Below are 25,838 nucleotides of genomic sequence, written 5' to 3' on the forward strand. Positions count from 1 at the left end.
ATTTATATCGTTCTACAGATGTTCCAGATGTTTACACATTGAAGCTGTTCCTGGTCACTTTCACCTGAATCTGTTCAGATGTTACATCTCAAATCAATGAAACGATGTTAGTTTTAGGGAAAACTGAGGCGACAGAGGTCAATGGAGAACCTGAGGTTGTCATGGGAACGGTCTTTGAAAATCATGGGAAAGTCTCTAAACAGTGAAACAGCAGAGGTCACACAGAGGTCACACAGAGGTCAGAGCATGTTTGGAGAGGTGGTGCTTTAGCACAGACCCAGTTTCTGTCCCCTCAGAGCAAAAAGGTTGCTGATTCAAATCCTGCTGGGCTCTTTGTGTGGAGTTTACACTCAGCTCCTCCAGAGTGGATTTCCTCCATCACTGCTGTGTACATCCCGCCCTGTGCTAATACCAGTACTAATCAGCTGCTGTATTCTCTCTAAAGGCCACCAGATGGCGATAGATGTGGTTGTAAGAAGACACTTTACTGCTGAGTTCATGGACTCAGTCACTTGTTTTCAGTCATATTGAATAAAAGATTATTTTGAAAATACTTGTATGTTTAAAAATGGAGGAATACCTGAGTGTTATTGTTGAAGTCAGAGTCTCCTTCACCAAAGAAGTGCCACCATGACGAGGTTTGGAAAGGCAGATTGAGTCAGATGGTTCATGGAGGGTAAAAGTACCTCCTCTCACTTCTGCAGACACAGTCAAGTCCAGATTTGTTGCCTTTTTTCTGTGCTTCACGATTTTTGTGCTTCTTAGTTTAAAAGTGACTTTTGTATTTTTGAGACAGGAGGACAAAGACAGTCCTGCAGTCTGCCAAAGGACTGCAGCTCATAACTTTCCTGGAGGCTGAATATCTTCATCCTCTTGGGGTGCTGCAAATGAAAACAAACAGCATCTATTTGACAGCATTTATGGAAGCTATTGTGTTAATATATTGGACGACTGTAACGGAAGTTTAAATACTTTTTCTGACACTAAAGTTAAAGAGGAAAAACTCTTCTCTGTTGAAACCACTTCCTGGCTGACACTGAAACACTGACGTGTTTCCATCTTGTGTTGACTCCACCATAATAACTTTTCTTGTAGTTCTTTAGGTTTTCTGTTAGCAGCATAAAGAGATCACAGTCTCTCAGTGTTCAGCAGAACCAATAAAATGAAAATAAAGTGCAAAGACAGAAGGTGTAAAGACATTTTTATTGCAAAAATACAAAGTAAATATGATCCCAAATTTGACTTTGAATCATTTCACTTATTTCCTTTTTAAAACGACATTAAAAAGATTTAGTAAATCACAAAAAAATCTGAATTAATTTTTTGTGAGTTATTGTTTCCATCCTCCACGCAAAAGTGCTTAGCAGGTTTTTTGAATATGTGGCCAGAGAGAGACAGATCTCAGTTTTTTTAGTGATTAGTAGTTAATATATGTGGCTTTAACTGTGAGATTTACAGAATTCCTTTAAACTCTGAAAACTGTGACAAATGATCACAAGTCATTATCTTGTTATTATGTTTTGTTGGATGACTTTTACAGTATATGATGGTTGGTTTTTGTTTGTTTTCTTTCACCACAATCCTCTCAAATTCAAACTCTAAGCTTAATTCCTTGAGTCAGACCAAGCAGAAGCCATGTTTGTACAGTCTTTGGCTTTTCTGCTACTGTAGAGAAATTAAACTAGTGTTTGACAGACAGGTTCAGGAAATCATTGCAATGCTGTGTGCTCCTGTGTTCTGTGTCTTGTTCTAGATTCCTATTTTTGTACCCCTGGCTCCAGCCCTGCCTTGTTTTGCTTCTTTATATTTCAAACAACTCCAACATTGTTTTGAGTTCATTTTTGTCTTGTGAGTCCAGCATCTTCATCCCTGTCCTGCCTGCCACATAAATGTTTAAATGAAATATAGACGTGCTGCTCAACAATATATAGTAAAAAAAAAAACCAACAACAACTTGAAAATAAATAGTGTGGAGAATGTTTGAATCCAGAATGTGGCAGAGCCAAAGCAGAAAGCTGTAAAACAAAGAAATACTTGAATATAGTATAAAATATGACAAATTTCAGATGACTTGAGTAAATGTACTACTTTACATTGTTTCACTAGTGATATTAGCAGATTGCCAAAACTCTAATCCAACACACATGCCTCTGTGTAGGACACGAAAGCGAAAACTGTTTCATCTTTTCTCCACTCATCAGTGCACAACTCAGAAAAAACCCATGATATCCACAGTCTGGTGGATTTATTTTTACTGCTGTTTTGTTAAATGTCACATTTAAATCAACCTGAGTGTCTTTTCTCTTTAGTTCTGATCTCACTGCTGAGCTGCACAACAAACCAAGGTCAGTAACCTTCTTCTGTCACAGTTTAAACCTGACATGAACTAAACCTCACTAAGTGTCCTTTTTTAAGCTTTGTTGTAGCATGACATGATAATCATACATCAATTGATCACTGCATCCTGCTGAATATTTAACCCTCATAAGTATAAATGAAGTGTAGTCAAATAATTTATTTTATGCACATAATATTCCATAAGTCTTCTTCACAGCTCGTCTGACTGTGAGTCCCAGCAGCTCTCAGTTCTTTAACTTTAAAAAGAGACATGCTAGCTGCTCACCCTGTTTACAGCCCTCGTGCTAAGCTAAGCTAATCAAACCACATTATCACTCAAGCTCGGCGCCCAGTCCCAGTTCACACTTTCCCAGTCTGAACTGGGACTGTGTGTGATGCAGAGAGGTGGAGATTGGAGGTCTTAATTGAACTACAAAGCTTGTAATCATGTTTCCTGTTGTTTGAACTGTGTGTTTGTGTTCAGACTTTAAATCAGAGCCAGACGTTGCCTACTCTTCACTGAAGTAGTCCACCAGTCCAACCACTGATGTCCAGTTGCTGTTCGCTAACTGGTCCAGACCAGAGTGTGTTTACTTGTTTAAAAAAAATGTGTTTTATGTCTTCTGTCACTGAGCTAGACTTCTATGATTCAAAGGTAACATTCTGTTTTCAGCTGGACTCTTTAAAGTGTTCATATTGCAGGAAAAATCGGTGACAGATATTTAAATAAGTTCATATGATTTATTTGTTTAGTAATTTTGGAGCAATTTTTATTTTGTTTATATTTTCTTGATTTCTGCAGTCTTAATAAACGTTTGTCTCACTTGGGTTTCTCATTTGGTTCTGTGGTTTTCAAAAAGTCTCAAATGAAAAACTTGATATGTTACAGTTTGTGTGTGGCTAACCTTCAGCGACACTCTTCTGTGCAAAAAACGATGAACATTGAACCACAGGTGCAGACTAAAAACAGCAGGGGCATCATTCAGTGGCTGTACGATGCACAGGAAAGCTTCAGTACAGGGTATGTGTGTGTTTGAAACTGAAGAGTCTGGTCTATTTATCTCTCATAGTCACCTAAAAACCTGTGAGCAGAAGCTGATATTATTAAATACATTCTCATTTTTATTGTAAAAATGAAAAAAAAAAATCTTCGGTAACATTTATTGTTTCTCCTGCATATTAAATATCTCAGTGAAGCTTGAAATTGCCTTGAATGAACCTGTCTGTTACCATCTTCTAATAATCCTAAGTCTTACATCAGTGAAGCTGCTTTATAAATGTAAATATAAACATTTAACATCTACTAGTTAGCCATTGAAATGATTTGTATTAAGGTTAGTTTTCATGTAACTCATAAACCAAACAAGAATTTTAGAAACTAGAAGATGTTACTTTACAAATCAGTTTTTTTATGGGATTTTCATTAGAGTATGTCAAACACATGAAAATCTTATAACGGGATAGATGGGAGCCTAACCACATATCAGGTTTTCCGACTGGTCACACCTACAGATTATCTGCAAGCGTCAGTCCATGGAAATTCCCGCCTGACCTCATCTGTCCATCACCACTGCAAACAAGAAGGGGCTCAGAACAGATCCTTGATGTAATCCCATTCCCACCATAGATTTGTCACTCCAATCACTGACCTCTCCACTGCTATGCTGTGTTCATGCATGCCCTGCACCACCCTCACATACTTCTCTGGCACTCCTGATTTCCTCATGCAGTATCACAGTTTTCTCTCTTGGAATCATCTTGGTGTCATCCTAGACAGTTCGCTTTCCTTTAAATCTCACATCCATTCTATCTACACAACATTAACAGATTACGTTCTTCTCTTTCCACCCAGTCTACGTCCATTCTTGTCCATAGTCTCGTTACCTCCTGTATTGACTATTGTAATTCTCTCTTGCATGGTCTCCCCCAAAAATCCCTCCATAAACTTCAACTGGTTCAAAACTGCTGCTCGCATTATTACCAGAACCCCGTCCCACCAGCACATCATCCCTGTTCTTCAGGAAATTCACTGGCTCCTTCTGAAATTCCGGATAGTGTACAAACTTCTTCTGCTCACCTCCAAGGCCATTCATAACCTCGCTCCTACTTATCTCCTCTGCCCACTCACTTCAATCTTCTATCCAGCTTGCTGTGCCTTCCTTCCACCTCACCACCATGGGAAGCAGAGCTTTTAGCTGCTCTGCTCCCAGGCTGTGGAACTCTCTACTCCCAAATATAAGAAACATTGATTCCCTCCCCCGTTTAAATCCCTATTCAAAACCCATCTATTCAAATCTGCATATTCACTGTGAACCTATTGTTTGTTTATTTTATCTTGTGCTTTTGTTTTCTTATTTTTCTTCATTGTCATTTTTCTTTTATGTGTTTTATTCTATTGTTAAGTGCCCTTGGGTGTTTTGAAAGGAGCTTTCAAATAAAATGTATTATTATACTTTTTCTTGATCCACTATAAGGAATTTTATCCTAGCGTTCCAGTGAGTGGGGTAAGGGAAGGAAGCTGGCAGGTGAGTCAAAGAAGATTGGATGACATGGAAAGTGTTGTTCCTCATTTTTTTCAGAGCTTGAGAGAGACATCATTGCATTGAATCTTTATTTTGACTATATTAAAATAGTACAACAACATGGAAAAAATGAGACATAAACAAACAAACAAAAGGAAAACAAAGCAATAATAATTATAAATAACTTGCATGTTCAAAAAGGAGTAGGAAGAAGCATGAACTTATTTAATCCCACTCTCTTTCCCCTATTTAGTAACTTATAGTCTACACTTTTTTGCTGTTTATTCCCTGTCCATCAGAAATTCTTCATTACATCACATGCTACATGTATTTTTATATATATATATATATATATATATATATATATGGGAGGAGCTGAAAATGATGACGTCCGAAGCCTCGCTGCCCGGCTGTACCACGTGACTGGTTCATGAAGTGGTTCGAACTTTGCCGCGAGCTATGACAGCGATATAAACCCCTCAGACTTCATTCTAAATGTGGGTGTTTGATGGAGAGTTGCGGTTAGTGAGAGTTTGGAGAGAGTTTGGAGGTTTATGAGAGTGAGGAGAGAAAGTCAGGAGAGAATGGAGCCAGCTAAGAAGAGGAGGATGTCCTCCCCTGTGTGGGAACATTTTGATCTTATTCCTCCCAACAAGGTATGTAAATTTCTACAGAAGATGTATTTTCATAATACTGATGGTGCAATACAATTTATGTTAAGCTGTCTTTACTTTTGTACAAGGTGAAGTGTTTGCTATGTGCCAGGGAGCTGGGATATAACAACAACACCTCATCCATGCTTAGGCACTACAGAGCTTTGCATGAGAATAAGGGGAACAGCGACTGTGGAGCAAGACCAGGTGAGCCATCAAATGCCAGGATAATATAGGATGCAGTAATGTTACTAAATGATATAACAATATTATACAACTGTTATAAGTTACATGTGTGATATTTATATTTGTGCTTTATCTTTATTGTCTTTCCTCAGGAGAACAATCTCAAATAGATGAAGACCTGGTTACCATGGTGATAGAGGACTCCCAGCCATTTAGCATTGTGGAGGACAAAGGATTTAAAAGATTTGTTAAATCATTAAATCCTAGCTATGCTCTCCCCACTAAAAAGGTCGTAAAAGCAGTGAAAATTTAGTTTTTACTGAATAAAATGTGAACAGGCAGGACTGAGGCTCAAAGCCTCAGTGTGTAGCTGTCCATACCTCAACGTTACAAAAGCACAACTACTGTCCACACCCCAACCACACCTCACCTCACAGTAAATGATCATTTTCCATACTGCCACTATAAATATACACAGTATACTGCATCACTACAATATAGATGTTTTACACACTCCTTTTGTTGTTGACATTTACAGGCTGTGTGCAAAAGGCCACACTCTTCAAATTCATGCCAACTAATATTTTTACGTCCAGTAGGTGTCCTACTAGAGCAAATGAAGCTTCAAGAAGCTTTGTGCTGGGGTGAACCAATTGGATGAAAAGCTTCAGTGCTTCATGAAGCTTCATCTGCCCATCACTACCCCACGGGGTGAGATCTTGCGTGGAGCCCCAGATTGAGGGAGATCAGTGGTTTTGTATGTCTTCCAATTTCTAATAATAGTCTTCCCAGATTCAGTCTTCCCAGCATGGTGCAGGGCTACAGTTTTGTTTCTGGTGTCCTTTGACAACTCATTGGTCTTGTCCATAGTGGGGTTTGGAGTGTGACTGTCTGAGGTTGTGGGCAGGTGTCTTTTATTCTGATAATGAGTTCAAACAGGTGCTATTAACACAGGTAACGAGTGGAGGACAGAGGAGCCTCTAGCAGAAGAAGTTACAGGTCTGTGAGAGCCAGAAATCTTGCTTGTTTGTAGGTGACCAAATACTTGTTTTCTGCCATAATTAGCAAATACATTCTTTAAAAATCAGACCTTGTGATTATCTGGATTTTTTTGTTTCTCATTTTGTCTCTCGTAGTTGAGGTGAAACCAATGATGAAAATTACAGGCCTCTCTCATCTTTTTAACTGGGAGAACTTGCACAGTTGGTGGCTGACTAAATACTTTTTGCCCCACTGTACTTGCTAGTCCTGTGAGAAGCTTGCATCTCTGAAGTAAATACACATTATGAGCACAGACAGGCCTAAATCTTGATTTTAAAAAAGTTAGAAACATAAATAAAACTATGAGATTTCCGCTGTCAAACAAACAGTTTACTTGAGAGCAGTCCTGAAAGTCCTGGATGAAGACGTAGCATCACTGAGGGGTTCAAAAGCAGCTGAGTGTTTTTAATTTTTGAAAACATAATTTGTTTTGTTATTTTATACTCTGTGCAGACAGCTAAAAAGCATAATTACCAAAATATTTTCTGTATATTGAGAGTAAAAATACATTTGGTTGCAAAATGACTCATCTGAGCCACGTTCCCACCACAAACTCGAGTTTGATTTAACAAAAGGGTCCTTTGTTTAGCACGTGTCATTCAAAGGGAGCACAGTGTCACAGTTCAGGGATTAGGGTCAGTTTAAAGGTTTGGAGGAGAAGAGTGAGGAAAGGGTCAAGGTTAAAAGTGGCATGGAGACTAGCTCAGCTACACAAAGCAGGAACATGTATAAACCTGCAAATGAATTTAGCTTGAATGCTGATTTTATTGTCACTTAATGATGTTTTATAAGTGATTACTTTCCTTCGAGTACCTGAATAGAAACTGAAAGGCAAGTTGTCTGTAAAACATGAGAACAAGATGCATCATACTGTCCTTTTTTTAATCTTTGAGCATTCTTTGAAATATCTCATGATTTCTACTTTTTAATACTTCTCGTGTTTCCATGTAAACAAATTACTGTTTCCAATGGATTCATGATGCAAAAGCAAGACAGTTATATAATATTGAGTAAACATTCAGGTCTGCAAAAAACAGAAAAGAAAAGTTGGAACTTTGTTTTCTTTAACTTGTTTATTTAAGTTTTAATATATAGGTTTTATATAACAACAATAACAGTCATCTCAAAGCATTTGTTTTTTATGGTATAAACACACTTTCGGAGTGAAAAGATGGACGTGGATGGGGAGAGCTCGGGTAAAAACAGCATCAACAGATCAGAAACTTTCTTATAAAAGAACCAGGAGGCTCATGGGTATAGAAAAAAACATGAATCCCATAATCTTCATCATTGCTAACATTACATTCAAAGTGGACATGTGCAGAGGAGGGATTGTGAATATACTGGGCCAAAGATGTTGAATATGGAGCTGCCAGACAGCAGGAAAAGAGGGGGCATGCAGAGGGGTGGTGTTCCAGAGGAGGATGCTGGAGACAGAGCGAGATGGAGGTAGGTGATCCGCTGTGGTGAACGGGAGCAGCTTAAAGAAGGAGATGCTGATGTGCTCTTTAACAGTACAAGTAGTGCTTAGAAAACATCTATAAATAATAGCTTCATACAATAAACTTTGAATACTCTGAATTTGAACTATTTAAACTGTAAGTACAGCTCCACCTCACAGCATTCTTTTTAAAAATATGAGGATTTCCAGTTGGTGTTCATGAAGCTCATCGAGCAGACAGGTTGTTTTTTTGTTTTTGTCTTTTGGACCGTTTTTCAGACATTTTACAAATAATGCTGTTATTGAATGTTCAAACTTTAAATCTGAAAATGTTTGCTGGACAGATCGTTGATGTTTTGCACCAAAGAAAAAAGAAAAGTTAAGCAATTATTTAAATGTTCTTTTTGGATGAATAAATCCTTAGTTTAAGTTCTTTAGCGTGCCTTAAAGAACAGGTTGAAGTCTTTCACAAAGATGCTGAACACCAAATACACAATGTGATGGATAATTTCAGTCAACACTGAGTAGGCATGGGTACCGGTATCCGGTGCCATTATGGCATCGGTTCTGACATAAACAGTAGACATAAACCAGACTGAAAAGCAGCGCACATTTCGGTGCTTTTTTTTTCCCTGAGATGTCATACACTTTGGATTCTAGCCAATCATTTTACGTTTCCGAGGATAGTAGGCGGGCTCAGGTACGTACGTTCTTTTAGAGCAGAGCTACAGATTAAAAATGTCCAAGGCGAAGCGGTCAAAAGTCTGGCTGTACTTCACAGCAAAAGATGCAAACTCAGCAGCAACAAGTGCTTTAAGCTGATACTGTGATACTGTCAAAGGAGGTAACACCTCAAATCTGATGAAACACCTGGTGACGCATAGCGTTTTTTTAAAAGCCGAGAAATGCGCCATATTTGATAGCTTGCTGCGAGACCTCACACCGAGCACATCTACTGCGGGTGTGGTGCTTGTTATTGGACCCGGAGTTAGCAACATCCCCCAAGAACACGAAGAGGAGAGTCCAGGAGTAAAAACCTCAGAGGCATTTCAAACATGCTTCAATTCATTACAATCAATTCTGTGATGATGTTTTTTGCTGCCATGTTTTCTATACATCAAAAAACTAACAATGGCAGCAAAAAGAAGCACAGCAGAAACAGACAGACCAACTTTCAGAACAGATACATCCTCCTTCCCTCCATCCTCTGTGTCTCCTCCTGTCTGACCTGCAGGTGAGAAACAGGTGTGAGGTGTCAGCTGTCAGGTAGGTGATGAGTGAAGAACAGAACAGAATCCATTTCCTCTTCAAACTGCTGTCAGACATTATCTACTGCACTCTGATCACATCACTCAGACCAGCTGCTTTCTACAAAGTCTCATCAACAACATCTTTAGAAACAAACATCAACAACCAGGAAGCAGCTTCACCTCTGATCACACACACACTCAACTCTACTCACTCACCTGGAGGATCAACAACACTCAGGTGGATGATGCTGATGGGGTCCGTCTTCAGATGAGCTCGCTTCCTGCGGTTTGTTCTTCTCTGGACAACACGACACTCGTATGTTCCAGCGTCTACAGCTGTGACATTTGTCACAATCAAAGACACGTCTCCATCCTTCATCCATCTGTCCTGCAGATCCACCCGGTTCTTAAAAGATTGATGCTGCTCATCAGGATCAAACTGCCCATCCCGGTAAGTAAGGACATATTCATCTTCCAGGTCAGCTCTGCTCCACTCTACAACTAGGATGGGGATGTCCTTGTCTGGAGCTCGACATGGCAGAGTGACATTGTGTCCCGAGTCAGCTGAGATGACTTTCTGGTCTGAAAGAGGAAACACCACACAGCAGAGAGGTTAAATGGGTCAAAGTTCAAGTGTTCACTTTTACAGCAGATAATCAGAGTATCAGAGAGAGACCACAGGTGTCTGGTTTCTAGTCGTTAAATCCTTTAAAACTGACCATCAGACCTGCTGCTGAGCACAATCTCTTATACTAAGTGCAGAAAATACAGATGAATGACACTGAGCTCCAAAATAGATCCCTAAACTCTGCAGTAAAACTAAAGTGAAAAATACATATTTCAGGACAAAAGAATGTGTGTGTGTGTGTGTGTGTGTGTGTGTGTGTGTGCGTGCGTGTGTGTGTGTATTTTTTAGTATGCACTCTGGGTATGAGAATGTTTGAAAACAACACAGAGAGGAAAGTGTTATACAGTTTCCTGTCTGTAAAGACTTTCGTGAAAGTGTGTCTTAGAAATATGAAAAACAACCAATTACCTTTGTTTTCCGCGGTTGCGTGTGAGAAGAGATAAGCGCACAGCAGGAAAATCCACACTGGAACCATTGTTTTAGTCATTGTGTGAATGGATTAAAATCCTCCCGAGGAGTCTTTGTAATGCTGATGCAACGCGGTAGGAGTGAGAGAGCGACTCTGTGCTCTGGTGTTATTAAAGTTCATACACAAAACTGATCGTCAGATGACGTATGTTGATCTGATTGGTTAAGACCCGTCCGTGAGGTGTAGTGTGTTTGTGTCTGATGACCCTGGGTTGTAGGCGATTTAATTCAGTTCACGTAATTTTCGGCTGGACGTCGAGAAGCTACGGAGCCCCTCTGATGACATGGTACAAAAAATAAATAAATTGTGGCCACGAAATATCATTTCGAGGCCACGAAATAGGTATAACGTGCCCACGAAATACTTATTTGTGGCCACGAAATACTTATTTGTGGCCACGAAATAGGTATAACGTGCCCACGAAATACTTATTTGTGGCCACGAAATACTTATTTGTGGCCACGAAATACTTATTTGTGGCCACGAAATAGGTATAACGTGCCCACGAAATACTTATTTGTGGCCACGAAACACTTGATGATATATATATATATATCATCCCAGGGCACATTCACTAGAACCTGCGTCAGCCATAGTACGGAGTCCTTGCTGTTGGTGATGTCCTTAAGGTGAGTGTATTATATTTTATATTTATTTCATATTGTTATCCCGCAATTCGGCAGTTATTTATTCAGACCTATATTGTTACTGTGTTCTAAATGGTATCTGCTGACGTTTCAAATGTTGTATCCTCATGTTGTTACTACACGTTGTTTTGTTGTGCTAATAGCCGTAAACTCATTTTTAACTGTAGGACGTGTGGCGGCCCCGCAGCACACTTTCAAAGTAGAGCAAGGCTGAAGGCTACTAATAAACGAGGTATGTTCAACATAAAACCTTAGTTCTCTGTGTCACGAAGGTGTCTCTCTTTTACCCTGGCCACATCACCATACTAGCTGGTGCAACTAATCTGGTCTGGACAATAATAACAGTTTTAGATGGAAAGCATCTTAAAATTGCCTCTTTTTTGCTGAACATCTCCTTTGAAAGTAGCATCATGTGAGTCACACTTGTTAAGGTAATACATGCTAAATGAGCCGTAGCTTTCAATGCATCACCGGATGAAGCCTTGCAGTTACAGTAGCTCACTGCGGGTATCACGTTGCCAAGGGAACTAATAAAGCATACAGTGATCGGAATGATTTTGTATTGATGCAGGTCGCCATTGCTCATGCTGAACTACTTAAACTCCAAGTAGAGAATCGCTCCATTCCTCATTACCATAGATAATATCTAAGTAATAAAACAATCATTATCAAATTCTGATTTGCCATAAATAAAGTGATTTTATAGGTAGGCTATCATGTAAAAATCTGCTACATAAAATTTATAACTGAGTGTAAAAATACTTATTTCATTTTCATGTGGTTTAGAGGTCAGCTATGGATACTCGGCTGCGAGAATTCTTAACAGAGCGTAAAGTTGAAGAAGATGTGATCAAGAAACTTGAAGATGAGAATGTAAGCCACTGCAGCTGTTGCTGTGTGCGTGCGTGTGTGTCTGTGTGTTTGTTTTTGAACGGAGAGCCGCAATCCACAATTTACTATGCACATTCTAAAACAATTTATTGAATTTCATATTTTTGTTTAATCAGTGACATAAATTAATGACGTGATATGTTTAAAGAGTAATTTTAAAAGTAATTTTTGTTCATCTTATGTTGGACAAATGTGTACCACATTACCAAAAGTATCTGTTATCAAAAGTAGATAGCAAAAAACAACTCTAAAATATGCAGTTGTATGTATTCATTGTTTTTTTAATATTGACAATTTTATTAATTTGTTATTTATATTTTTCAGATTGATGAAACTGTCATTCCCTTAATGACAGACAATGACCTGGCAAAGTACATCCCCAAAGTTGGCGATAGAGTCTCCACTGTGGCCTTCTGCAGACAAGCAACACTGTCACGGACGTCACCATCCAGGAAAGAATCTATACTCTCAAGGCTACGACAAAGACTGACAGGAGCTGAGGGAATGCCTCCTAAAAAGAAATTGTCTCAGTGGGCAGAAAATACAAATGCAAAACGAATAGTGAGACGAATTGAGGTTGGCTGGATGGATTTTGATGAGGAGAAGGGTGGGTTCAAACAGGTGAAGTCTGTAAGTGGTGGTGGAACAAGGCATTTATCTGTAGATAAAAATGAAACAGTGTCAAATATCAAACTTATGGCTGAAAATCTGTTTTTCCCCAATGGCACCTCAAAAAAAAACAAAATTCTTTCACACTATTCAACTCATATTGAGAGCTCACAGATGCATGTGGATGCTTCCAGTACAGTTGATGAGTTGTATAAGCAAAGTAAAGTCAAAATTCTGCGACTTTATCTGTGTACCAGAAAGAAAACACAACAGCAGCCCCAAGACGTAGAGGCCGATCATGCAATAACCCAGCCCTCTGTGGTAGATCTCACTGGCAATGAACCTAATCAGGCCGCTGATGATCTGTTGGTGGAAAACATAAATTCAGAACCATCAAACTTTGTAATTAATGATGGAGCTTCCATAAGTGGATATTTGGAACTGAATGACACATTACCATGGGATGGTCTGCCAAATGTAGGTGAAAGTGAAGATTCTGATGCAGTTGTTATTATTAGTGGGGATAACAGGGTGGATATTAGTGTGGTTGAACTAAACCCTGAAACACTGTTTACAGAAAAAGAGTCGGATCCACCTCATCACACATTGTCTCTCTCACCGGGGCTGACAGGAGAGGCCAATATTCCTGACCAAGCACTCCCTGAACCACGATCTTGTCCCGTAATACTGACTGTTAGAAGAGGTCATTGTCTTCCTGATTTGATCAGTGCCTTTAAGGACTCAAACATTATTTCATCTGAGGTCAATATCAAAATGTTGTTACCAAATGGAGAGCTTGAACAGGGGGAAGGAAGTGGTGTTTTGCGGGACTGCCTGACAGAATTTTGGATGGATTTCTATGACAGCTGCACATTGGGAGTTGAGGTGAAAGTCCCATTCATCCGGCATGACTTTCAGTGTGAAGAATGGCAGGCTATAGCTAGAGTGTTTGTTGTAGGGTGGAAACAAGCTGGTTACTTCCCAGTGAAGCTTGCAATACCCTTTCTGGAGGAGATATTGTACGGCTCGACAACCAGTAGTTTAAAAGATTCCTTTCTTTTGTATGTCTCACAAGAAGAGCGATCTGTTCTCCTGAAGGCTTTGGATGACTTCAATTCAGTGGATACAGATGAATTGCTGGAAGTACTTGATGCACATGAGTGCAAGCAGGTTCCTACCAAGGACACACTGCTCCCTGTTTTGGCACAGATAGGACACAAAGTACTTATTCAGGCCCCAATGTTTGTAATCAAGTGCTGGCGTCCCGTTGTGGGTTCTGTAGCTGGTTTACTCCCACCAGAAGGACTGCATCATTTCATAGCAGAAAAAAAACCGACTGTAAAAACAGTGAAGGAGCTTCTAATCTTTCCAGAGGAGATGACAGCTGCCCAGTCAACAGTTTCTCGTTACCTGAAAAGGTACATTGGAGAAATTGATTTCAATTATCTTCAGCTTTTCCTGCGGTTCTGTACAGGATCCAATCTGTTGGATAAAGCCATACTAATTGAGTTCATAGAAACTACAGATTTCCTCCGCAGACCACAATCCCACACATGTGGATGTGTACTAAAGCTGCCCCTTGGTTATCACAGCTATCCAGACTTTCGCAGTGAATTTAACAGCATTCTCACAAGCTCTATGTGGGTGATGGATGTGGTGTAGGTCAGTGTTACCCAACCTTGGTCCTCAAGGCACTCTGCCCTACAGTTCATAGAAACACGGGTGTAGTTAACAGTAACATGAAGGAATGAATGTGAATGTTCAATAGACTGGGTGGTTAAGTTCTCTTAACAGTGTAGCCCGTTGTGCCTTTTTCATGTGCAGCCTTTTTTTTCATCTGGTCAGTAATTGCTTTCTTAGTTTCTCCCCCCAATTAAAATAGTAAGCTAAAGGGAATGTTCAGGTTTTTTGAAGTGGAGTTACCTGTAGTAGACAGCACTTAGCACTCTGATTTTGCAGAAGCAGCAGTGAGTGTTGGGGACAAAATAAGGCAACAAATTGCTTGGGGAATGAGACCACAAAACAACACCAGTTGAAAATACATATACATATTTAAATAATATTTTCAGTGCTTCACCTGGTAGGAATCCGTACACTAAACATAGAAGTGCATCTGTTCCTGCTGCACACATTGTTACTGTGTTTCTGGTTAGTGCCAAAATAAATTACTAATTTTAACATTCTAATACTTTTTTACTACAGGAAGAGTAACAAATATTTCCAATATAGCATACAGTAACAGTTCTACAAACTGGAAGATTGCTGAGTGCTGTCTACTGTATATACATACATAAGTACAACACCATTACAAATACCATATTCCAACTGATTAAGCATGTTCTATATTAAAGTATTTCAGATGTTTGCAGAAATCTTAATAGAAACAAGAATGTGAACCTTTATGTTCCTAATGGGTTTAGAAGAAAAGTTGTCAATTACAGAGATTGGTTACATTGTAAAGAGGTTTGTATAACATTTTAGAAATAACTGTTATTTTATCCTGTTATTATATGCAAAATACAACCTGTTTTTGAGTATGGTGTATTTTGAAAGACACCAGTAAACCATTCTCATTTGTACAAAACTTTGTCCTCTCTGTTGCATTCTATACATCTTTATTAAGCATGAACATGTCTAATGACACCGCTGAAAGTTATTTAACTACTCATTCTGTAATGTCATACACGTGCTATGATTTTTAAGAAAAGAAGCCGTTCTTTATCAAACATGGGATTGCTTTAATCTATTCCACAATAACAAAATTATAGGCTCAAGAAACATTTGGAGCATTGGTGACACAACTATGATTCTACACTTTAGCCTACTTGGTCTTCTTGTCTAATTGATCACAACATTAGATATATTGCCAGTCTATGTGGTTGTTATCCAAGGTGCTCTTGTTTTTGTTAGAAATGAACACACTTTTGGTACCAAAAACTATTATGAACAACTTTTGATGCTTTAACAGTGTGATAAGTTTAACTCAATCCCAAAAGGATTTATTTTTTTCTAACCTGTATCATATTTTAGTTTAATACTCCACGCTTTGTAGCTACCAAGAGCAAGCAACACTTCATGATGAGTTAATTTACTAACATGGATAAAATGAAAATTATGTTATACAGTCTTTTCTGATAATTTTGATACAAAGACAAGATAACTACAGACTGGAGAAAAACAATTACTTAATAAGTACATTAAGCTGTAGGAATACGTACTGAAGTACAAAATGTACTACATTTGTATGTTTGTGTCCATTTAAGTAGCCTCAAATAACTGTGAACGAACTGTATCCCTGAGATGAAAATATAAATCAAGGGCCTGGGACATGGTAGATGGGAATTCCAAGCTTGATTCTTCCATTATTATTGTGCACAAATCAAACACTTGCACATCACATGGGACTGAACTAACAAAAGTGCAGCTATTTTTACACAAGGCCAAATCTTCTGTCAATGGAACGAGACAGTCTTCTGCACCCCAAAGGTGAGGGGCCATGTACATGACATCAGGTATCCCACAGGGCACGTTGTTATTCTTTGAGGGCCTTATACGGTGAGCATTCCAAACACTCCGGATGTCATTCAATACCTCCTGATGAAGAAACAAGAATTAGGTCAGAGCTAATTTTTAAAATGGCATTTTTAAAATGGTCGAAAATAAGTGTGGTGCATCCTTAAATGAATTGAAAAGCAGCAATGTTTGGATGCAGTTTAATGAAAACCAAAGGAAGAGGGAGTGATTGCAAAAACAGGAAAAGAAAGAACCACACCAGGCAAACCACTAAGTTGTGGGATCTGGGCTTTATACTAATACTAATACTAATCTTGGTCCGGATGCGCAAAGCTTTTCAACTTTATGCGCATAATACAGGTGACAAAATCAATATTTTTCAATCCCATGAGGGGATCCAATATCATCTCAGACCTGAATGTACCAATGATAGAGCGCTGAAGAGTTACTGATGCGTGAAGTCTCTGACTGCTTTTGACAGACTGGCAGCGACAGATCGGTAGCTGCAGCATAACTGATGCAGAATGAGCGCAGACAAGGATAATGTCCTCCGATCAGAAAAAAAACAACATTTAAGTCGTGCTGACTTCTGATCAGTTCAATTGGCAAAGTGTTCCCTGATTTAAAAACTTTGGCTGGGTTGATGCTTCAGCCTCCATTACGCACATACAGAGCGCAGTTGACCTACTTCAACAACGTTAGGAATACATTGCATTTACCGTTCGGTAAAGGTAATGTCGTTTTAACTATGTAAACGATTATTTTGCTACCCTTACTGCTAAAACAGCGTAATTTAATGTAATTAATTACCACCACTAGTTATCATAATATGGGCCATTTACCTGAATGATTGGCATGAAGCAGAACTGTGACAGAGCTTTGTCAATGAAATCCCCAAAGAAGAATCCTTCGTCCTTCAGTTCTCCTAGAAGCTTGATCCATGACTCGACTCCTTCTTTTTCTCATCACTCCCCACCAGCTCTCAATTCTCTGGTTTGCGGTACTTGCTCCTGTGACGTAGCTTCTGTCTCCTGCTCTATCATCCCCGTCATTTCTCCGTAAATAACGCTGGAGGTCTCTGACCAACACGTTCTCAGTGCCCATGTCAGTTCGTACGAGCCTGGGGAAACCCCCACGACTCTCCACTGCTTCCACAAAGTAACCTCCGATAACCTTTGGGTCACTGTTAGTGTGTGCGGCCCGCAGCCAAATGATGTTGCGTGAGAAACCGTCGATGCATCCATTAATACATATCCCATATGGCTTTAGTTTGTCATAAGAGTCTATGTGCCACACAAAGTTAGGCCCCTGAGCAAAATATTGCCTCCTTCTAAGACGTCTGGTCTGGCGAACCTGGGAACCTACTGGGTCCAGTAAAGAGATGAGGATCCTGACGTCTTCTTTCTTGATCAGAATGCCGTGTTGTTTGCACTTTGTAAACATCCACCGATAACCGTGATCCTTCCCAGGCCCTTGCAGTTGGTTCACAATAAAATCTATCCCGGCGTCCAGGTCGTACTTACGTCTGTAAAGCGACTTGGCTCTCAATATCCGGTTTAAATGTCTCTCCGTAATGATGGTTCCTTGCATTGCCAGGCTTTTCAAAATGCATTTGTAGCTCATTCCCAGCCTGAAATAAAACTTAATCAGACTGTCTCTGTCCATGGTGTATTTAGCCTACTTTTATGCTTGTGTCTCTACGCAGCTGTCCAGGAATTCTATCAATAAGATGTGCGCACGTTATCTATTTCTTGGCCACAAATGCGTAATTCGTTGCCACGTTATACCCAATTCGTGGCCACAAATTAGCATTTCGTGCGCACGTTATACCTATTTCGTGCCCTCGAAATAGTATTTCGTGGCCACAAATAAGTATTTCGTGGCCACAAATTAGCATTTCGTGGGCACGTTATACCTATTTCGTGCCCTCGAAGTAGTATTTTGTGGCCACAATTTATTTATTTTTTGTACCATGTCATCAGAGGGGCTCCGTAAGAAGCATCGGTAAACACCGACAGTGCACGCGCGGAAACAGCGGAAGTTGGGGGGGGGAACCGATGAGTTGTTGGCTAGGCTAAAGAAAACAACCACTCCACACACACACACACACACACACCATATTCCTGACCAACATTAGATCGCAAGTAAACTGAAAGGACTGGAGCTGCTGATCGCTGATTTGACAACTTTATCCAGCTGCAGTGTGAGGTTTATTAGAAACCTGCTAATCCTAGAAACCACCGTGCAGCTAGCAGACAAAGCTAGCTACCGAAAGTGGTTGGACTGGTGGACGACTTCAGTGAGGAGTCGATGACATTTGGCTCTGGTAGAAACTCTGCACACACAAACACACAGGAGGAGAATATAAGCACCAATTATTATTTTTGGCTCTAATTAGTAAACACAGAGTGAGTCTATAACACTAGCAATGTGTTAAAATTGTGTGAACACAATGAGCCGGATTCTGCTGTCGTGATGCAAACTGTGTACCATTATGGAGACAGACTGGTCAAACTGTGTACCATTATGGAGACAGACTGGTCAAACTGTGGCAGAACTGTGATGGTTGCTGCTTGAAAAGAGCAGTGAGGGAACTGTGGCTCAGGTTTGAGGTTCATCCATCATCAACCAGAGGACAGTGCTCTCTGATGTCAATGGGATGAATAACTCAATTAAGAGATGTAAAGTGATGCTTAAAATGAGAAAGGTAGCAAAGGGTAGCAAAATTATAAAAAACTCAGTTAATTTTGAATGTTCTAAAGAAATTCAGGACATTATTGTAAGAGGTAAACTAGAAGGGGAGGTGGTGACGCTAATCAATCTCTATATTCCCCTGAGAGCAATCAACAAAATGTGAAGACTACTTACAACAGTCATGTCAGAATCTGAAGGGACAGTGTTGTGTGCAGGAGACTTTATTGTAGTATACGACCATAGGATTGATACAAGTACGAATAGAAGCAAAAACAGCCTGGCGAGGATGGTTAATACCTTTATGAAGGAGCAGGGAATGGTAGATGTATGGAGGGAACATCACTCACTGAATAAGGAGGATACACACTACTCAAAGACTCCCAACACTTACTCAAGAATAGACAATATCTTAATGAACAGATGGGATCTATATAGAGTAACTGAATGCACAATTGGAGTGACAGATATTTCTGATCATTGTGCCATGTGGAGATCATGATTATCTCAGTAATCCTTAAAGAGGGAAAAGTCACTGAATATTGTATCAATTACAGACTCATATCGGTACTCACTGTGGATTACTAAATATACACATCTGTAATTGCTAAACAATATGGGGCAATTGTGACAGATCTAATTAATGATTAATTAATTGGATACAAACAAAAAAGGACAGTGCAGCCCTAATAAGCCTGGATGCAGAGAAGGCTTTCCACAGTGCAGATTGGAGCTTCCTGTACGCCGTGCTTGAAAGGTTCGGCTTTAATGACGGTGCTGTGATGTGTATCAAATCTATTTACTAATCTGCGACAGCTGGATTGAGTACTCATATTAAACATGATCTAAACCGATGGTCAACTCTTCCACTAGACTTTTTTAGTGCAAGAATCACAACAATAAAAATGAGTATCCTCCCACAGCTATTGTACCTTTTCCAATCCCTGCCAGTGAAGATCCCAGTGGAAAAATTCAACAACTGTGACAGGCTCATCTCTAGATTTGTTTGGAACGGTAAAAGGCCTAGAATAAAATATTCAACATTAATACTGTGTAGGAAGCAAGGTGGTGTGGGACTCCCTAATCTAAACAACTCAGACTCTGGACTTCCTACTTACTTCCTACTTTACTGTGTAAAGTTTCCACACAGCAGCTGCTGCATTAGACTAAGTGAAAAGTTTGCCTTGTTTTCTCTTCATAAACAGGGTTTCTTGGTAAAGAGGAATTTCTCTGCTGTCTTTGCACACATCAGAATAGCTTCAAATTACAGATACTCCTGTATTAAACTTTAACTTGTGGCCTTTGTTGTAATAGAGGTACAAACAATCATTACGTCTCAAACTGCTGAAACTTGCACAACTGTCACTGAAGACTAAACACAGATTCACAACACAGAGAGGAACAACCAGCAGCAGGCATGTTGTAATATTCATGGATACAAAGTTGACGTAATGTTCATTTGGTGCCAAGAAATGTGATCCCTTCTCAGATTAGCACCAATGTCACGTGTTTTACTACTCTGATGCCACAGGAGTAAATGTGACACTCAGGAATTTGCTTGAGTGAGTCAGCAACAGAGAGTCAACAGTTCCTGTTGAACTCTGCATGAATTTCTTCATTTTGTTTTCTGTGCTGTTTAAACAGGACAGCCCGAATATTTGATTTCTAATTCTTAATCACACAGTTAAATACATTTGGTTTTATTCTTTAATCTGTGAGTCAGCAGATTCAAATCAACACATTTTTATTGTATTTATCCCAGAAACCCGTCAGCAAAGCTCCACTTTCTGCTTCCTTACACACAGGAAGTCTTTGAAAAACTGTGAACCAAATTTAAACAGACTCACTGAGTCACTGTTTAACAGTCAAACAGTCTCTGGTAATGAATCACACAGAGGCCACAAAATATCACATTCAGCTTCCACTCCTTCATGCAGCTTATGTCTCTCTAAGGAATTATCTTTTAACTTCAGTTCAGATGCTTCATCTTCTGTGAATTCAGTTTGGAGCAAAAGAAAAAACAAATCAGGTTTAAACTAAGAACAAAAATAAACATTCATCTGATCATTGTTACCATACACAGTGAGCAGGTTAGTCAGGACTGTGTTCACTGATACGACTCCTGATTGACATTTCTGTCACATCTTAGACTGATATGTGTATTTGTCCTCTAAAAAGGACATCTGAAGATTTGCATGAAGAAAAACTAAATATCCATCCATTCAATTCCGCTTATCAGGGTCGTGGGGGCGCTGGGAGTCTATCCCAGCTGTCATAGGGCGAGAGGCAGGGTACACCCTGGACAGGTCGCAGGGCCAACACACAGGGACAGGACAACCATTCCACGCCAGAAGCCAGAGTACCCGGAGGGAACCCACGCAAACACGGGAGAGAACATGCAAACGCAGAAAGACCCTGACCTGATGGTGGAATTGAACTCAGACCTTCTTGCTGTGCGGCAACAGTGCTTTTTTTTTCTCTTTTTTAAAAAAAGCCAAAAGTCATTGTAAACCCTCATTATAACACAGCCACCCACTGATCCAGTGTGGAAATCTCATCCTTTGTGAGCCACGTGCTTGACTCATGTTGGGTGGATTATGTTTCCTTATTGTCTCAGTCTTATGAATTAAGTTTGTATAATAAAAACTAAATGTCATAAAAGTGGGAAAGAAACAATCATCTCATTCTCATGTTCTTCTATTATTGTTGGTGCTGCTAGTCATGGTACTTTTATAAACATGGATTGTTTTCAAAGGTATTTCATATATTAACTTGCATGTATCTAATATCTAGAATAATATGTGAAGTACTTCTCATTTAAAGCTTATGTACCTCTAGAGACCTCTACAGGCTGCCATTAGGAATCAGGATGAAATCCATTGAACACATTGTCAGGCCCTACGCTGGTTCCGTTGATCCTGGTTTCCTCCTCTTGTACAATAATGCCTGACCTTAGTAGGCTGAGGAATATGAGGCCGATGAAAGAAGTGGTACTAATCACCCAAACCCCTTTGATTTTCAGGGTAGCGTTGAATTCAGCCCTCTGTAGGTAGATCATTTTCATTTCTATTAAACAATGTGGCATCCATTTGTTCCTTACACATTACCCATATCAGTATAGATATGCAGATGATTTTTTTCCAGTATTATAAGGGGCCAAGTCACATTTTTGTTACATTCTGTAAAAAGGAAAGTGCACTAGTTACTTTGGTGCAATAGAAATACAAACGTTCTCTCCACCTGTCCAGCACATTCTCCTCATTGTCTAGGTTACCAGACTGTAGGTAGCTCAGAGGCTGTAGTTGCTATTCTTAGTAGGGGAGACTGTCGTGTGTGGTACCCTCAGTGGTCTTGAAGAAGCGGTCTTTGGTCCAACAAGAATGCAATTGTGTTGGTCTACCCCAATTGAACCACATCCTACATGGCGTTTCCTGGCTTTATAAAAGTGAATCCCTGGACAAATATATTGTAACTGAAGACAGATGCAGTAAAAAGACTCACTGCCTGCAAAGTATTCGGCAAAGTATTCAGACTTTATTTATGATTGAAGGTAATACAGAAGTTTTGTTCAAATCCTTCAGTTGCAGCTGAGTCTGCAATTAAATTGTACCTTTATTGTTTTATTTCAAATCTACTGTTCTAGTGTGCAGAGGCTAAATTTAAAAGTTGATTTAATGTCCACAAATTTGCAGCCTCTGTGAATAATGTGTCACTATTTTGTACGGTAGGAGGTCTTTAAACCAACATGGTGGCAAGCAGCATGACACAAAACTTCTTCTTTTTGTTTTTTTGCCTGTCCCGTTTGGCTCTTTTGCCATCAGAATTATTGTCTAAAGGCAAAGAAAGATGCCCAACGGATTTACTTTACCAAATTGACCATCCCAGCCTTGCCATAATGGTCCATTTGATTCACCTTTTATTGTTTATTTTATTTTCACTTGCTGAATACGGGACAGACTTGACTGGGCGAAAGAAGGAGCGAAAGAAAGAGGGAAAGAGAAACAGCTGAGAAGAGGGACGGGGGAGAAGGGCAAAAAACAAAAACCAACAGAATGGGCAGAAAGAAAAAAATGCATATATCGATCACCCGGTGGCACAGTGGGTTAGCACTGTGCGGCAACAGTGCTAACCCACTGTGCCACCGGGGTTAGCACATTTTTAAACAAAATCTTTAAAAATGTAGTATAGTAGTTTAGTTTTTCATTTTTAGTTCTGTGAAAAAGTAAATAAAAAATATTAAAACATTTTAAATAAAAACTTGCCTTTTTAATCATTTTATTGGGTGATTATTTATTTTGTCCTATTTTTAGCAATTAAATATGTTGTTTGTGTTTTTGTTTCTGCTACTTTGATGTTTTATGTTTTAGTTTCTGCTGTATTTTTACAAGCTAAAGAAAATCAAAGAGACCCTTTTACAAACAGTTGATACTGACGGCTCAAAAGCTGCAGAACTACAATCCAGATACAGACAAGTAGATTTACACTACAGTCAAAGGTTTGGACCCTTTTCATTTAATGGTTTTTCTTTATTTTCATGACTATTTACATTGTAGATTCTCACTGAAGTCAAAACTATGAATGGAATTATGTAGTAAACAAAAGCTTGTGAAATACCTCAAAATGTGTTTTATCCTTCATATTCTTAAATATTTTCTTGACTGACTGACCTTCAGTTCTTAAAGTAATGGGCTGTCGATTCTCTTAACTTAGATGATTGGTTCTTGCCATAATGTGAATTTAACAATTGTCAAATAGGACTGTGTACTAACCTGGCTTCTGCACATCACAACTGATGGTCCCATTAAGAAGGCAAGAAATTCCACAAGTGAACCCTGGCAAGGCACAGCTGTGAGGGGAAACCATTCCAGGTGATTACATCATGAAGCTGACTGAGAGAAGGCCAAGGGTTGCAGCACTGGCAACAGCCCTGCAGCACAGGATTATTTCTTCAAGTAAAGGCTGATAATAATCCTTAATACTGGCCTTCTTTGATATATATAAATAAAATGAAATTAAAATGTAACCTCCACAGCCCTAATGAGCCTGTGACTGTAAGCAGAGAAGAAAATGGAGGTTGTGGTTTGCCATTCAGCTTCACCTCCCCCTCCCTGCTGTCTCACAACAGGACACTCAGAAAGATGAAACTGAAATTTTGCTGTGGAATTTCTGTAGTTAATACAGAGAAATAAAAGAGTCATCAACATGACTTTAGATTGCATATCAGTAATTTGATATGCAATCTGAACAGAAAATATAGAACGGAAAATATTTCTTAAATATGGAAGTAAAACCCTTTGTGACTAAAAGTTAAAACTGTGTTTCACTCAAACTTGTGTTCAGCGCTGGTTTCAACACCTCCCCCACACCACAGAAACAGCAGGATGCTGCCTTGTACACAGAACAAAGAGTAATTTTTCTTTAACTCACACGTAAAACAGTTGAAGTAACACAGTTTTACTATTATTTAGTGTTAGTCTCAACATATGCAGACTCAATCTATCTATATGACTCATCTATGTGGTACTAAAACCACATTGTCACACATGACAGCTACAACAGCAGCATAGTGCATGTTTGCATTTGATTTGTTTGCTGTCAGCTTCCCTCTAAAACTGCTCCATGTTGCACAAAAACTGAACTATGGGGGTGGAGTGTGAGTACTTTCCTGTGGGGCTCAGCTGAACTCAGTTCTGGGACTTGAAATCAATAGCAAAGGTTTATTTTAAGACAAACACCCTCTTTGACTTCCATGAAGAAAATATGCTATTTATTTCACTAATGCCAAACTAAAGAAGCCTTAAAGAATGTCTTTAATGCCTGTCATGTGACTCACATGCAAACTCCAGTGTCACATTTCACTGTAGGTGGAACTCGCTCTGAGAAAGCACACACAGCCATGATGACTGTCTGTGTGTGCTTGTTTTATGTGTCATCGTCCCCTATAACGAGCACAGCTCATGATAAAAGTCTGGATGTTGTATAACTGTGTTTGTATACATAAGCAGAATATAGAACTACACTATTACCTGTTAAACATTATTTTAATCATCTCTGAAGATGAGAAATCAGTAAGGAGACACCATGAATTAGTGAAGTGCACAATTTGAGTAAGAAGCTGTCGGACTTGTTGCAGAAGAAGAAGCAATTTTGACAATGAACTAAATAAAGTGGAGGGTGTAGTTTGGTAACAGTCTGTCAGGTTGGGTGTTGTTATATTTAAGACTATTTTTTGCTCATTTGATGTCAGAGATACTGAAAATTTTAAACAGGAAGTAAACTGATTGTTACATTACAGAAGTCTAATGTGTAATTTGAACAAAATAATTGTAAAACTCTGGTGAACGTAGTTAAATCGTGTATGATCTGGATGAAATTCAACAACTTAACAGTTGTGAAAATTATATGTTGAGGTGACGTGATACAATATAGTAAGAGTGGTTAGTTGCCTCACATATCACAAGATCACATGAAATTTGAAACCACAGGTAAATCATTTCAGTTACAAGAGGCAAATTTAGCTGCTGTTGCCGTTAAAAGTACTTAAGTGAAATAAATATTATGACAACGACTGTTTTAGAGAGTAAAAAAATGGAGAATAGAGGGGTGGAAGAGGGATAAGTCCGGCTCCTCATTCCCCCCCTCTCCTTAGTCAACACTAGCCTTCTTGCACTTTCACATTGTGCTTGCCCGTTTGTGGCTGATCTCCTATTGAACTGTCTCTTCTTGGTGGTGTCTGTTGCTTCCGTGCGCAACGATCCTCTCCTCGCCCTGACACTACCCGTACCCTTCTCCTGCCGCTTTTTGCCGTTCCTGAGGGCTTTCCTAGTTTCTTCTCTTCACTTTAGCTGCCTTCCTTTGCACTCAGAGGGGCCCTTTCCACCCCCTCCCGCGCCCAGCCCGTGGCTCCGGGTAACTCGGGGCTTTGCTGCGCTGATTCAACATTTCTGAGGAAAACCTAGT

General features: G+C 39.4%; 1 protein-coding gene across 5 annotated transcripts; it reads left to right on the top strand.

Moving 5' to 3' along the window:
• Nucleotides 1-10,795: 10,795 nt before the first annotated feature.
• On the top strand, nt 10,796-16,285 carry LOC120715200. Of its 5 annotated transcripts, XM_040002055.1 has the most exons (4): nt 10,796-11,156; nt 11,342-11,406; nt 11,961-12,047; nt 12,390-16,285. In XM_040002055.1, the coding sequence occupies exons 3-4, from the start codon at nt 11,970-11,972 to the stop codon at nt 14,334-14,336; spliced, it is 2,025 nt and encodes a 674-aa protein (XP_039857989.1). In that variant the 5' UTR covers nt 10,796-11,156; nt 11,342-11,406; nt 11,961-11,969; the 3' UTR covers nt 14,337-16,285. The 5 variants fall into 5 exon arrangements, with proteins under 5 accessions (XP_039857989.1, XP_039857988.1, XP_039857990.1 ...); XM_040002054.1 differs by having other exon boundaries at nt 10,796-11,406; XM_040002056.1 differs by having other exon boundaries at nt 11,342-12,047.
• Nucleotides 16,286-25,838: the final 9,553 nt, after the last annotated feature.

This window comes from Simochromis diagramma, unplaced genomic scaffold (genome assembly GCF_900408965.1).
Source record: "Simochromis diagramma unplaced genomic scaffold, fSimDia1.1 OVJJ01000422.1, whole genome shotgun sequence".
NCBI lineage: Eukaryota > Metazoa > Chordata > Actinopteri > Cichliformes > Cichlidae > Simochromis > Simochromis diagramma.

Excerpts from the sequence above, each read along its gene's own strand:
- LOC120715200 (XM_040002052.1), top strand. The coding sequence starts at position 11,970 with ATGGATACTCGGCTGCGAGAATTCTTAACAGAGCGTAAAGTTGAAGAA. Across the intron at positions 12,048-12,389 it reads AGAAACTTGAAGATGAGAAT|ATTGATGAAACTGTCATTCC; the intron begins GTAAGCCACTGC and ends TATATTTTTCAG.